Raw genomic sequence first — 15,304 nt, 5'->3', positions numbered from 1 at the left:
CATAACAAAAGGTACAAACAGGACACTTAATCTTGCCCCACACTGCAAAGACATGCAATATGAGCAACCATATTCTCACAGCCATTCAGAGGTGCTGGTTTTACAAGACAGACATTCACCTCACCCTTTGCTATGTATGATCAGGCCCTACATAGCTAAATGCAGGAAGAAAAAACAGATATAATTACAGTTGGAAATGTTACATCACCCCATATGGCTAATTAAGGCAATATTGTTCAAATGGCACATGAGGATTAATTTCCCAGCACAGCAAGATTCACACTGTGAAACCATGAAACCAAAAACACTATGTTGACAACGTAGCTCATTGCCCCTGCTCCTCACTACACCCACCTGCACACACACAGGGTGCATCTATATGTGAAATTAAGGCAAACCAGTCAACTCTGGAGCACGTCGAGCTGGAGTAAACTACTCCTGGGCACAGCATCTACATGTGCGCCTCGGACAACAGCAATTTGAGCTTGGATGGAGCAGTCTTGGGCTTGCAGGAGGTATGGGGTTTCAGCTCTGAGCTCTGGGTGGCAGTGTTAGGGCTGGCTGGGGCATGTGGGTACTGACCCTGTGGAGCTGTGTGGCTAGGCAGCAGGCAGGAGTCTGGCCCTTGCCCGGTCACTGTCTACATGTGCGTTTCAGCACAGTAATTGACCCCGCCATAAGATAGTACTGTCCCTGACAGTACTATCTCATGGCAGAGTTAATTAGTTTGCTGCAGCCTAATACCAGTGCACATGTAGACAGTGACACTTTACTGCAGGGCTAATTAGTCTTTGGTGTTGTTAAAAGATATTGCTAAGAATATTTTTGGAAAGTTTTCTTTTGTTACCTATTAGACTATTTACCTATGTATACACAGAATAAGAAATATAATCCAATAAACTGTAAATAGTTAAGAACACTGGCATGGAGTTGACTCTGTAGAGGAAAGAGGGACCCGCGTTCAAATCACTGGTGTTCCTCTCACAGCACTGTCGCCTGCCTCATCTATCCCTTCCAACTGAAGACAGGAGCACCCTTGGGTGTTCCCAGGTTACACACAGAAAAGACAGAAATCACTGCAAAGGCCTTCTAACAGATTATGCTAATTCCCTGAAGTGATGCAGAAGGAAGGAGCACTGGCCAGGGAAAAACAGGGCAATCAGTAATGGCATTCACTTGGCCTGTGCGAAATTTCGCCGGCAGTTTTGTTTCAATGCTGTTTTGACTCAATTCTAGCTCAAAACAGCAAAATCAAAACAAAATAGAGAGCTTCAAGACAGCCTCAAAACAAAACGAAGCAAGTCAAAATGCTTCGAGATTTTCAAAACGTTTTGAGTTTTGATGCTCAAGCTGGGCTTGCCTGCAGAGAAACAGAAACTAAAGTAGTGAGAGGGAGACAGGGGAAGGAGTGCTCTCATTATTGACTGTGTAGCTGGCCAGTAACTGTCATCCTTCCAATCCCAGCACTTTGGGGAAGGGATGGAAAAACTGCATAAAAGGCAGCATTATTTGAACTGCCCTGCTTTCTGCCTTGGTGTCAGTTGAGTAAGAGCGCACCGTAACACACACACAGTGTCACCTACCCATGTCACGAGTTTTGCCTGTCAGCAGCCAGAGGTACAGGGCCCCAGAACCCAGACTTCCCGCCCCAGAACCCAGACTTCCCCTGCACCGACCTCCTTGACAGACTCCGTGGCCTCAGCAGGGGCTAGCAGGCCTGCAGCTTTCACCCTGCTGTGCCTTAACACACACGGTGTCACTCATGAGTTTTGCTTGTCCGCAGCTTGAGGTGCAGTTTCCCCCCAAACCCTGCACCTATCTCCTTGAAACTTGGCAGGCTTTGTGGCCCCAGCAGGGGCTAACACCCCTGCAGTATTGATCCTGCTGTGGCTTAACACATACACGTGACATGAGTTTTGCCACCACGACTTTGAGGTGCAGTTTCCCCAAAACCCCTGCACCTATCTCCTTGAAACTTGCCAGGCTTCATGCCCTCAGAAGGGGCCAACATTCAAGTTTCATCCAAATCAGGCCAGAAATGACAAAAGTTATAAGCTGTTTCAAGCTTCCCCATTATAGCCTACGGGTGAAATGTTGAAACAGCACTGAAACAGCAAAACTGTTTTGACAAAACGAAACGGAACAGCAGTTTTGAATTGAAACGAAACAGTATTCTGTCGAAATGTAAAAACACAAGTTGAAACAGAACGGTGCCATTTGGCACAGCCCTAGTTCACGCCTGGGGTCCTGGAGCTATGCCAAAGCAGCAGCTCCTGATGATGAGCTCACTGCGCAGGGATAGCACAGCTGAAGCGGGGTAAAACTATACCCCTTTGGATGCCCCCCGGCCAATTCTGTGCTGTGAGGATAATATCAAACCCAGTTTTCTTTCCACATAGGAATGACTATTCACATGGAACAGATATGAGGAAAAACTTCCTAACAGTATGAATATAAGGACAATGTGGAACAAGCTGGTTTAGGAACAGAGTTAGACTAGATGACCTCACCAGGTCCCTTCCAACCATCTCATTCATTATGTAAAATACCCTATTAAGCAAAGAGAAGATGCAAAAAGCTCCCTTCAACAACACTGTCTGTTAACAGAAGGATGGAAAATATGGATACAGAGTTAACAATCAACGAGAAATTCCTGTTAATATCAGTGTTAGTGAAGGTGTGTATGTATGTGTGTGTGTGAGAGCGAGTCTATGCACGCGTGCACATACAAAACTCTATTTTGATTTCAGCTGTCTGGTAGTGTCTATTTAGACAACTGTTAAAAAAGACTCCTAAGTTCTAGTTGGGCTAGAGAAGCAACCAAATAAAAATTAAAAGACCAGGCAATAAAGGTCAAACACACGAAATCCAGCAAACCTTTTTATCCAAGAGATAACTATAAAAAATGTTGCGTATTGTTATACTTCCTTTTAACTACCACAATTTGAAATGCCAGAGAGGAAGTCTTGTAGGTAAGGCACAGGACCAGAAGTTAAAGATCTGGAACATACCTAATTCTGCGCAACACCTTCGTGTCACATAGCTGCTTTGTTTCTACTTTCTATCCCATAAAATAGCAATAATACCTGCTGACCTTTCAAGGGAAGGGGAAGACCGAAATTCTCATAAAATGCTGCAAATTTTTTGGAGATTAAAGTATTGTTGCATGTTTTTTATTAATGTGGTAGGCTAGTCAAATTAATATTTTAATTCTCCACCGTTAGCATGAAAAAGTTGTCTATGTGTACTGACAGAGGCAAATGTGTTTGAATGTGAACATTTTTGGTCAGAACTCTACCTGATGTGAGTTGATTGACATAGCTCCAATGAAGTCCATGGAAAGATGCCAACTTAAATCAGCTAAGGATCTCCCCCTTTATTTTAATAAGTATCACATGTATGAGATGTTTTAATAAAAAAATATTCTTTAATAATTAAAAAATGCTGTGTTATGAATAGCTGGTCATCCAATGATAACATTGTCGTTCAGGGTACTGCAGTCCAGATCCTACTCATGTACATTTTCATATCTTCCCCCCATCCCCCATCTTATTTCTCCACATCAGTAGGAATTAAGTTGAAGTTTGATTTGGACCAAAGTGAAATAAAACTGGGCAGATTAAACAAGATCTCTCACACATGATGGGTATGATGGTTTATCAAGCTTACAGAAAAAAGAAACCCCATGAACCCCAAGAAACTGTTGGAACCTTTAACATTTGTGGGGGGAAAAACATTATTCATAGGCTTCAAAAGTGACATATTTCAAAGTTTATTGTACTATACCTCCACTGGTGAAATGATAAAATGGCCAACGCCATGTACACTGCTGGCAGTCCAACAGCTTGGGACCTCAAACAACAAAGGTCCTGTCTGTGCTAGAAAGATCTATTGACAAGTTTTGTCAGCATACACCAACCACCGTTTCCAAGCCACCAAATGGTATACATATCACCATGCTTCTGCTAGCTCCACACATCCCCACCATAAGCAGCTGTGCCTGACGGATGTGAAGCACACCTTAGGAAGGCATCCCACTACCCCTTCCAGCACCTTTCAAGCCAATGCATTGTGGGATAGATGTAAATTTGGCATTGTGAGATGCCCAGATCCTCCCAATAGGATTTCCACCAACAGAATGAAAGCTGTTAAGCTACAAAATATTTAATCTTTATTTTTTTAAAATGTTGTAAGCCAGGAAAGGTTTCCACCTCCCCCCCTGCTTTTGCTACACATCCACTTTGGGTCCGAGTGGCTCCATGTCATGTGATACTCTTGTGTGACTTCTCTTGACAACCATCACCCTTTTGGTGGCCTACCCAGGCTTGTTTTCAAATTGTATTTATGTAGGGATTTGGAGCATTTATTTTGGAACCGGACCTCAACAATGTAATCTCCCCCTTTACAGACTTGGATAACTTCAATGCACTCTCCTCAGACACCTCTGGAGACCATCTGGAAGCTACACACTGAACTAAATGGATTTAACCATTTGTTCAACCTCGTTAACCACCTGGTACACATTATCTCTGTCCTCCAGAAACTGCACTGCCCTGAGCTAGCTGTCTACATGGAAGTAAACATCCAACACCAAAGAAGTAAAGGTAGGGTACATAGCCTCTCCACACCCAGGAGCTTTGGCAAGCTTGCTATTTACAGTAAAGGACTATGCAAGCATGGCACCACTTGTTTTTATCAGGCTAAACTCACACTAAAGTCAAAGGGAGTTAACTAATACAGGCAATGCCCACTTACCACTGTTTTGCTTAGCGCTATTTCGCTATAACGCTCATTTTACATTGATACCCGATGCCACTTAGCACTCAGCAAGTTTCGTTATAACACTCACGGGCAACGTACAGCAGGCAGCAGGGAGTGTACACTAGTGCCACGGAGCATTGGTGGCACACAGCCTCGTTGCGCAATTTAGCACCAGTTTATTTGTGTTGCCATCTTGGTTCGTCAAAAAAAAATATTTTGCTTAACCCTATTCCGCTTAACACTCGGTTTTTCAGGAACCAATTAAGAGCATTAAGCAGGGGTTGCCTGTACTTGGCAAGCTTCAGGTATTCAAAGTGTAGCAATTTTTAAGCAGATCTTCCTCTCGATGGTACGAGCCTCCGATTTCAGTCCTCTGGACAAAGAGGCATTGGGCATCATCCTAGCCCTTTCCTGTTTGCATTAAAATAAACATTTAAATGTGTTACTGAGAGTGGAGGAGGTGGAAAGATGCTTTCTCTAGACATCAAACATGTTTAAAAGGCTTTCAGAAAAGCCACCACCCTTCATGTTTTCTCCATTTAAGTATCTACACTTCTGGGTAAAAATCCTTTTTGAAATTGGATCACATCCCTGATGTCATTAGCTGATCTGACATTTCCTGGTGGTGGCCGAGAGAGAATATCCCATGATTCATTGCTAAATAATGCCTGAAAACACACACAGCAAAGACAGACAAATGGAACACAAATCTCATGTGCTGTTTGCACATTCTGAATTCACACTGAACAGACAGGATGAAATAAGATTATTTTTCCATTTAGCAAAATGAGGGAAGTGGCTAGCTGTGCTGCTAGCAGCCAGAACGAGAAGATACTGTTGAGTTAAGGAAGGAGCTTAATGTTGGCATAAAAATAAAAAAGAGAGCAGCTGGCAAAGAATCCAGAATGAATTAGAAATAATATTTGCATAAGACCTTGATTTTGTCTTTTGAGGGCTTCAGGAAACTATTACACTTCTGGCACGTTGCCTCTGTCCTCTTTTACCCCTTAAAAACATTTGGGGGCGGGGGGGTTAAAAAAAGAATATTAAGCTCAGAGTGACATCTGTAAGAAGCTTGGGAAAGGGGTATTACAAGGAAAAGCCAAGAGTGACTCTGTGAGCATACAGCAAAGCCATGGCTGCGCACACAGCGCTGACAAGTCACTTTGCGAAATTCTGCTCTTGACAGTCAGACAAGATGTAAAACTGAAGCCCTGGTCACAAGGGTCATTAAAGATCGTATGGCATGTGCTATAAGAGCAAAAGCGTTAACCTTGGTTCCTTGCCCAAATTCCAGCTAAGATAATTAGATTCTATATATAATTCTCTTTGTAGCCTCAAATGGAAAAGCTACTAATTGGATAGTTTTGTTATATTACCTACAGAGGTAAGTTACGTCATATGGAATAATACGCAGAAAATGGTGCATTTCAGCGATAAATGAGTGATCCCTACATACTGTAATATATATCTTGAGAGGGCTTTGTTACACATTACACTTTAAGCTCACAAACGCTGGTCAGTGTTAATGTTATCTCCAGTTTGGAGCAGTCATATGTGCAGGAGAGCAGGGGCCTTGATGACTCCTACCCCCTCCTCTCCTATACCAGGCTCCCCCTGTCCCCACCCCCACTCCATCCCCCCAGGTTCCCCCTGCCCTTCAGGGCTCTTCCCTCCCACCCCCAGAGCTCCCTGCCCCCCTAGACCTCATGGCTCACCCATGCCATCATGTCTCCCAGCTTACTTGTGGCTGCCAGTGCTGATCCAGAGGAGCAGACAGGGAAGGGGAACCTGCCTGCGCACCTGCTGCCAGCACCGAGCCACAGCTGCTGGGGGGTGGGGAGCAGGGATCTGGGGTACTTGGGGGGTGGGGAATGACAGGCCTGATCTGGGGGTCCAGAGGGGCAGCAGGCCAATACAGGCTGGTGGGGAACAGCAGGCTCCGTCTGGGCTGGTGGGGAAAGGGAGGCAGTAAGGGATGAAAGTCCAATCCAGGGGGGCAGGAAAGAAGACAACCGCTCCAATCCGAACCAGCACGGGGAGGTCAGGTGGGGTGTTATACTAACATGTAGCTTAGAGTGGACACACATTAGTGTAACAAAAGCTAAGTAACATATATCACAGATAAACCTGTCCCAGAGTGGTGTAACTTTAAGTTGCCTAAAGGGCGCTTAAAAATAATTTTACACACCCTTTAGGCAATCAAGGGGTTAAGAGCTCCAAGAGACACCTGAAATGAACATGCAACAAAGCCCTAATTTGCTTTGTGTATCCTTCCTAATGAAAGGCATGATATACATGTGAAAGCTGCTGTATCTAGAATCACAATATAGTCTATGCAAGACACACGCAAGTACTAACCCAGCATTTTTAGCTCCTTAACAGGTTTATTGCAGTGGCAAACTAGCTCAAAAATATGAACACCAGTAGTTTACAAACAGAAACATTTCTTGTCTAGTACCTCAATGGCTCCGGTATCCACTTTCAGCCGTGGCTCCATCAGAAGGGTAATTGAGGACCTGATAACTTCAGTCCTTCTATTAATGTTAATAGGGGTTGATTAGGACTTGAGCCACAGTCCTGTAGAAGAGCTCATACTTTATCTGATCTATGAATAATTTCATTTGAGAGTTATTAATCTGGCACCTGTCCCATAGTTGCTGAGAAAAAAAAAGGGAAGATGTGTTTATCCTTTGCTTGTAAAATGTATGTGGCACCACACCCCCCCTCTACTAAGTAATCCACTGGAAAACAACCCACAACTGCTACCAGCTACCTATATTACTCCTTCAGCCCAAGTTCTTTCCTGCTGAAGTTCCCAGATTCAAACACCAATGGCAAAGATGATTATATTGAAGCTTCACAGAGTAATATGAAAGTTGCTTTTACGTATTTCCCACAAGAAACTTCCCTCAAGTTTACCCAGAGAATTTGTAAGACCCAAAGAGAACTCTGACTTGGGCAACTTCCATGAAATACTGTCCGTCAAGAAGAAACTGGAATAAAGTATTTTTGACATAATAAGAGCTCTGCCTATGTATGGATCAATGCAGGAAACTGGTATGGTCGGAAGGCAACCTCTAAAATCCATAATAGTATATCTGTGAACCAAAAAACAAAAGTCCTATAATGGAACAGAACCTTCAAAATGCAACTTGTTGCTACTGCATTACTCACCTCAGGTTTTGGAGTAATTTGCTGGTTTAAAGAATACATTTGAAAAGTAAGCACCTTATCACTTTACACATTTAGATAGTTAAGGAGCATGAACAAGGCAACACTACATCTGGAAATCATAAAAACCCACACAAGTTCAAATTATGTAACAATAATGGAGAATTCCTCAACTGGGTAAACACTCTGAGTCAAACCTTAAAGATCTCCTTTCGCAGGCAATGGCCCTGCAGTCCTGATTTTTCATACCACTCCTATGCAGTCAAACTCCAGTTGACCTCAAGTGGAAGTTGGGCTCAGTAAGGACATTCTGATTTTGCCCCGTGTTTTAAACCACAGTGATAGTATAAACACATGTAGGAAGTGCTGTAGCTTTACAGATTAATGTAAATACCTCCATGTGGGGCTTAATTATCAGAGACCTATCATTTTCCCAAAGTACTGCATCCCAAGAAGTAAAAGGAAGTGAGTAAAAAAAACATTTTCAACAAGGTACTGAAATCTGTGCCACATCACTCAATCAGTGAAACATGCTGGGGTCGCTGTCCTTGTGTTTCACAACAAGACACATGCTATGGAATGAAATGCTGATGGGAAGTGGGGAGATGTTCTCGGCTGTCTGAAATGGGAAAATTCTGGGATGCATGGATTTTAGTGACAGGTTAAGATAAGCAGGCTGTTACCTGCAGGACAAGTTGCTGCCACGCAGTTGCCAGTGGCTGACCATTGCCAATGTTGCACATGCTCATTCGGTCTGAGGGCTGATTAGCACGTTCAAGCTGCAAGGAGACATTGCGCCGTTCTTCTTCGAGTGCGCGGGTGAGCCGCTCGAAACGAGCCTCTTGCTCTTTAACAGATGCCAAAATGCTGGCAGCAGACCTGATATCATAGTCATCCATGACTGTTTTCAAATGTTCCTGCCTGTTAACTGACCAGGGCAAATGGAAAGGGTTAGGTAAAGGGGCAATAGGGCACAGGTCAGAGGTTAAGAATAAAAATTCACATATTAATTACTCTATTATATAGCATTCATGTTAAGCAGCAAACTCCACCTGGTCTTTGAAAAGACTTAATTTCCAACCACTGATCTGATTTTAAATGAGAAGTAACTAATCCATGACTTCCCTGTTTAAAAAACTTCACATGCTCACCTTGGATAGAATTTATTTTTAATTCCTTTGAAATTAAAAAAAAAAAAAGGTAGCATTTGCCCGACGAGATTTTCATGCCTCTTGCAAAGCTAATTTCACTGTGTAAATAAAAACATACTTTTCAGATGAATTTAGAGAGGATATTATTTTTCCTTTTTTTCCCCCTGCTGGAAGAGAACATTCCTTCCACCTTTATTCATGTCTGCCTTTGACGTTACAGATAATAAAAGTTAATGTTTTCACACAGCAAAGCTTCATTCTGCTGGACAACAACCTTATTGCTTGTGGCTTTTGAAACTATTTATCCTAGTAACTTGACTAACTGGGTAAATATTTTGAAGGATCCTTTTTAAGAAAAGTAGAAAGGCCCTAAGAAGTTTAGCAAGTCAAGTTTGAAATTATTTTTCATGCAATAATGATGAAGGGGAGGCAAATTATAATACAGAACATGCTGTCAAATGCAGACAGCACAATTACAGGTAGAGCTGTTTGAACCATGATTTCAGTGCATTCTCTTAGGTTTCATTACAAGGGTATTTGTATGCATGGTAGCCAATGAGAATTTTTACACACCGCAGTCAGTCATGCAGCTGCTTGCTAGTAATGTAAAAAAGACACCTTCCATGGGAAAAATACAGGGCTGCTTGTCTCCACTTGCGCTGGAATAATACACAGCAAACCAACTGAGTTTCTTTTGAGATCTGTCTGCACTGACTATGCCCTTTTTAAGTAAGGATTATGTAGCGTTCCAGTTTAAGCCCTATCAGCATATGTGCATGATGTGTGAAGCTCCACTCCCCACTGGCCTTGAAAACGTATCAGGTGAATGTGAAGTCAAAATATTTTGATAAAAGAATTATGAACAATATAATGCGGAGATGCCTGGTGGTTTCAATTAAATTCCTTTACTGAAACGAAACTGGAGGAATAAACTACCTAAAATACCCATTACCTGAATGCTCAGGTGACAATACTCTGTTTTCTCCATAATTCAAGAAAGTTTCCTATCTTTTGCAGGGCAACAGTTAATGAATGAGAAGTCTTAATGCATCATTTCAAAGGTCTTTCATTCTATTCATCAGCAATTCTGGAGCTGTTCTTATTCTGCTGCTATCAATCCTTTTTGCTACCCATCTACAAAAAGGCACCATCGTGTACTTTTGTGGTTTTACAGATTATTCCTAATTCCTAAGGACAGCTGTTGATGGAAATAGAGCAGATATGTAATAACTAGAAGCAGAAATACTGCAGGAATTGTACTGTTATTTCCTTTTCTCAGTTGTGACACTTTGGTAGAACCGAACCTCCCCCCATTGTCTGAAGCGCTCACTGCTCTAATCAGCTTCTCTTACAGTATATGTTGGTTCCCTCTCTTTATTTGGGCCTTCTCCAATTGTGGGTTAACCCACAAATTTCACTGCGGCTGGATTCTACAGCAAATGAACACCTGATAAAAACTGACACGAAGCTGAGTACAGAGATGTGCTGCAGAGGGGGAAGAGAGGCACTTCTTTTATTAATTTAATGGATCAAAAGAGTCTTCAGAAATCTTAACTGTCTAGGACTTCACTTAGGTTGTTGCCTCCAGGGGGAAAAAAAAACACAGTTGGAAAACTGGCAGATACCTCACTCCTGTAAGCAGCTCTGCAGACCACCTAAAAGTGCTTCACAGACTGTACGGTAGTCCACAGAGTACAAGCAGAACAACTACCATCTGCGATTTCAACAGGAGAAAAGGAGAGTTGCTGAATCCAAATGAAGCGTTCTGTCCAAGTGCTACTCTTGGTCCCTCAACTCAACAGTTGAAGCTGAATTTCTGTAGAAAACTAACACTGCCAAGCTATTCCTGTTTTCTGCAACAGCCTCCAGCAGGAGGAATCCCAGCAAGCCATTCTGAGACCGGGTCTCTTGCAGATTAAAGACTTTTGCAGATTCAGAGGCTGAAGATTCAGAAAAGAACAGACCCCAGTATATGATGTGAAGGGAAGGAAACCAAAATGGGGTGCAACATACTTTAAACAAATACAAAAGGCTACTTTCCCCTCATAGCACAGATCTAACAGGGAGTGCAGGTTCTCTTTCTAAAGAGGACTGTCTGACAAGTAAGGTCTGAAAAACAGAGGGGTTACCCCTTGTTCCCATCCACTGTTGACTAAGCAGCAGTAGCATTAATAGCAAAGGAAAAGTTATAACTGAGCTAACATATACCTTGCAAGACATTTTCTGAACACATGACAACAATCTCCCCCCTTCAGAAAATTCCTGAACAAGTATAGACAGCTGTTGATGGTATGCAACCAAGAGTACCCAAAAATATTAGATTCTGTAACTGGCATGAAACTCTAGAGAATTGTAGAGACCTCCAGGCAGGAAATAAAATGTGAGTCTCCTTATGACCATAAATATCTTGTTTCTTTTCTCTGTGCAAAGAGAAACAAAGGCAGAAAATAAACTGTATAAATTTTCAGATGTACAATTAGTGACCATAAAAATCCTGATTGCTATGCAGAAACAGCAGCAGGACCACTAACTGCCTTTTAAGAAAGGTTGGACAAAGACAGACTTATGCATTTCAAATAATTTATTAGCAGATAAATAGTTGCTTGCTGTTGATTGCATTTCCAATTATTTACCCAGTGTTTCAACCATTTACATTACCAGCAGTCTAGACTAGGGGAAAAAAAAAGAAGTACTGACTCATGAAGTTAGTTATTCAGTCTGCCACTTGCAATTTGCTATCATTTGTAAATAAATTAAAGTGTGTCGAATACCCTAAAATAAATGAAAATATTAAAATTATAGCAGCCAGGTAAAGATTATTGCTAAGACTGCTATTCCAGGCACTTACTCTAAACATGGCAAATGCTTGCCTAAAAAGTGTCAAAGGCTATGCTGACAAAGGCAAATCTATTTTGTCCTGCCTCTTCCTGTGTTATGTTGGAACTGGGATATAGACCTGCAGGAAGAAGATTTATCTTTTTTTTGACTGGTGATATTTAGAACCAAAGTATCAGGATAAGTAAAGTGAGTTATGTGCTCACTACAAATAAACATCGCGTCTATGCAAAGAAGCCAGCAAAAAAGCCAAGGGACTACTTATAGTCAGCTCATGTATTGGATATTACTGTAAGGTAAATGCATACGACTTTTGTTGCTGTGAATACAAAGACTCAAAGTGCCAGGGCTAAGAACTAATGCTCGTTCAGGATTTGTGCAGAGGGATTCCAGATAGTAGAGTAAAACATACAAGGGGCTCGGTAATGTGAAAGAAGTCCTAATTCCCACCTGACCTCTGAATCTCAAGCACTGGTAGAGTAAAAGTATTACCTGGGGTCTTCTAGGGGCCTGAGGCACCAAACTCCAATTGAAATTTGATGGGATTTAGTTATGCGAATTCTTCATTTAGTCACGTGTTCGAAATTGCAGACTGAATGTTCCAGTGAAGGCAGATTTAGGATTTTTTAATTACTTATCTGGCCAGGGAGCAGTAGGACCTACTCGAGTAAGCTACATTTAGTTAACAGAGTAACGTCCAGCACAAGGGCTGTTCCTTTTCTCAGGAAAAGGTGCTTCTTGTAGCACGTGACACACTGCTGGTGAACCCAGCACACATTGCTCACCTCACTCAAGCACCCATATAAAAGAACTATGCACACCAGCCCCTCTGCAGTCTTGACCCAACCTGTTTTCCTGCTAGATTGTGCCCTATAAACAGGAGATAACGATGTGGGTAGTAAGAAGAATCCTTCTGCATTTGTGCAAATAAGAGAAGGAAGACAAGGCAGACCATAAAAGTGCATGAATGTGCATGGGTGTAGGTACAGCAGCCATGTGCTTCTGAAAGGGAGAAAGCACCAAAAGAAACATAATAAAAAACAGGAGTTTAAAAGTCTATAGTTCACAGTCCATGGAGCTGGACCACCGCACATAGTAATTACATTTTCATTAGAAGATGCCACATATACAAGAACGAATGCTATTTCCCATGCAATATTAGCATGCAGAGAAAAGCGAGCAATACACACCAAGTAGATTATTAGGGCCTGAATGTTAAAGATGCTGTGACATCACCCACTAAGACTAGACAACTGTAGAGTGTGGGACAGCAACCTCAAGCAGAACCAGCTACAACAGAGAGGAAGGAGAAACAAAGTTAGTTATTGTGGCATAAGTGCTTCAAGAACCTGGTCATTTCCTATATTCCCTTTTCCATACTGTATCACTGTTAAAGTTTAAAAAAAATGCCTATTTTCTGCAAACCCCCCAAAATAGCAACCACATTCAAAGAATCAAAACCTGAGGGCATTAAAGCAGCTTCAGCTAGATCAACATGTGCACTTTCTTGTTTTTGGAGAGGTTTGCTGCGAGGGGTCTACGTGAACTGAAAACTGCGAATCACGAGGAAGACTCAGAAAGGTACAAAACTGAACATTATGGTCAAAATGTTTACAATCTGGATGCCTCATGTTAGGCACTCAAATTCATATTTCAGCAGCTAAATTAAGCACCCTCATTTTCAGAGCTGTTGTGCACCTGAACCGAAGGATAAATTCAGCAGGAATTTGGATACTCAGCAACTCTAGAGAATAAAAACCAGGCCATTTATTTAAGTGTCAAACTAGGCATCTAGAGTTTGACACCATAAACCAGAAACGGCCTCAGCAAAATGTCCAGTAATAGCAACCACATCTGAAACCATGCTATCACCTACAACCAGGTTCACATTTTCCATCCAGTGTTCTGTGGGGAACTTGAATAAAGGTAGATTGATGGGAGTTACAACCTACATGCAGTTCCCATGTGCCCTTTTATAGCCAAAATTTCTCTGGGTCAAGGGTTATACATTTACTACAGTATATTCCCCAGTGAATACAGGAACAGAAAATCCATCTCGTTCCAACACGTAGCTTTCTTTAAAACAATGGAAATACAACGCTACGATCTATATTTTATGAAAAATCGCATCACTGTGCTACGATGTGGCCAAAGATGAAGGAAAGGAGGCAGTGAGAGGTAAGCAAACCCTAAGAGCAAATGGCTGAGGAACTAAATGAATTTTCTGCAAATGAAAAGAGCAACCCTTTGCAAAACAAATACGTAACATATGTAACAAACTCCAAATAAATGGATTTTCAGAACTTGGAGGGGAAGCCAGCTTCAGGCTGGCTTTACTCGCTGTCGCCGCTCTGGTTGACCGAGTTCTAATTTGACCCTTAAGCGACAATCCTAACCAATGAATAGCAATGAGAAATTCACAAAGAAAGCTACTGCAAAATAGCTCTCTTCTAGGCATGGACTGACACTGTGTGGGTGTCAAAAGAAACAAAAAAGCTGGTTGGGGTTTTTTTTGTTACTGCAGACACAAGCGGTCTGAGAAACAAGATGTCAACCAAGGAGGGAACAAGGGTAGAGGAAATGCTAACAGGAAGACTCTTTGGGAAGGAACTTTGGATATTTCAGCCCTGTATTGCATGTACAGGTCAATAAACCTTGCAGCTCACTGCTTACGGGAAAAAAAATTTCAATACAAAATATTCAAGATTTCAAGAATCAGAAGGCTCCAAGGAACTTTCATTAATTCAATCAGCAGCAATCTAATAATCAGGTCTGAGACATAACCACTTTCCAAGTCAGTTTAAATGCATCATCTCCCTAATAAACTTCTCAATTAAAGGCAGTGAAAGCACACTGTATTAACTCATGAAAATCTGCTCTGGCTGGATAAACCAAAGTGGCGTGGCACAGATATGAATGTTTAACAGCAATCTAGTCTGTCTAGTCCTTAGAGCAGAGAGCTGAGGGCCGGCTTTCATGTGGGGTTTTTTCCCAGGTCTGCCACCCACGCGCCTATGCCTACTCACTCCATCTACTTATCTGTTTGTCCTAAGCCTATCATTGTAGTTAACTTACTGACACTTCAGAGAGTAAGAATTTCTATTTGCAATGTACTTTGAGATCCCTGGATGAAACAGGCACTAAAAAAAAATCTCTCCTTTGATGAATTATAACAACACAGAAATTAAGATTTCATAGACATTAGACATTTCATAGACATTAGGCTGGAAGGAACCTCAGGAGATCGAGTCCAGCCCCTTGCCCAAAGGGCAGGAAGTCAGCTGGGGTCATAGGATCCCAGCAAAATAAGCATCCAATTTACTCTTGAAGGTGTTCAATGTAGGTGCTTGAACCACCTCCGCTGGCAGACTGTTCCAGACCTT

At 42.0% G+C, this 15,304-nt stretch overlaps 1 protein-coding gene across 8 annotated transcripts in view; it reads right to left on the bottom strand.

The window, feature by feature from the left end:
* Positions 1-15,304, bottom strand: part of ARVCF (armadillo repeat gene deleted in velocardiofacial syndrome) — a 263,050-nt gene that overhangs the window by 235,854 nt on the left and 11,892 nt on the right. For 6 of the 8 annotated variants that reach the window (XM_019539025.1, XM_019539028.1, XM_019539026.1 and 3 more), the window contains exons 2-3: positions 13,112-13,211; positions 8,619-8,863 (exon numbers count right to left, since the gene is read on the bottom strand). The exons of 1 other annotated variant lie outside the window; for it this stretch is intronic. In XM_019539025.1, coding sequence (XP_019394570.1) covers positions 8,619-8,834 — 216 coding nt within the window. In that variant the 5' untranslated portion in view covers positions 8,835-8,863; positions 13,112-13,211. The remainder of the gene's footprint in view (positions 1-8,618; positions 8,864-13,111; positions 13,212-15,304) is intronic. One more of the 8 variants, XM_019539032.1, reaches the window with a different exon arrangement.

Source organism: Crocodylus porosus, unplaced genomic scaffold (assembly GCF_001723895.1).
Source record: "Crocodylus porosus isolate Cpor-Errol unplaced genomic scaffold, CroPor_comp1, whole genome shotgun sequence".
NCBI lineage: Eukaryota > Metazoa > Chordata > Crocodylia > Crocodylidae > Crocodylus > Crocodylus porosus.
The sequence above is the reverse complement of the archived record's forward strand: the minus strand, read 5'-3'. Positions and strand labels throughout refer to the sequence as shown.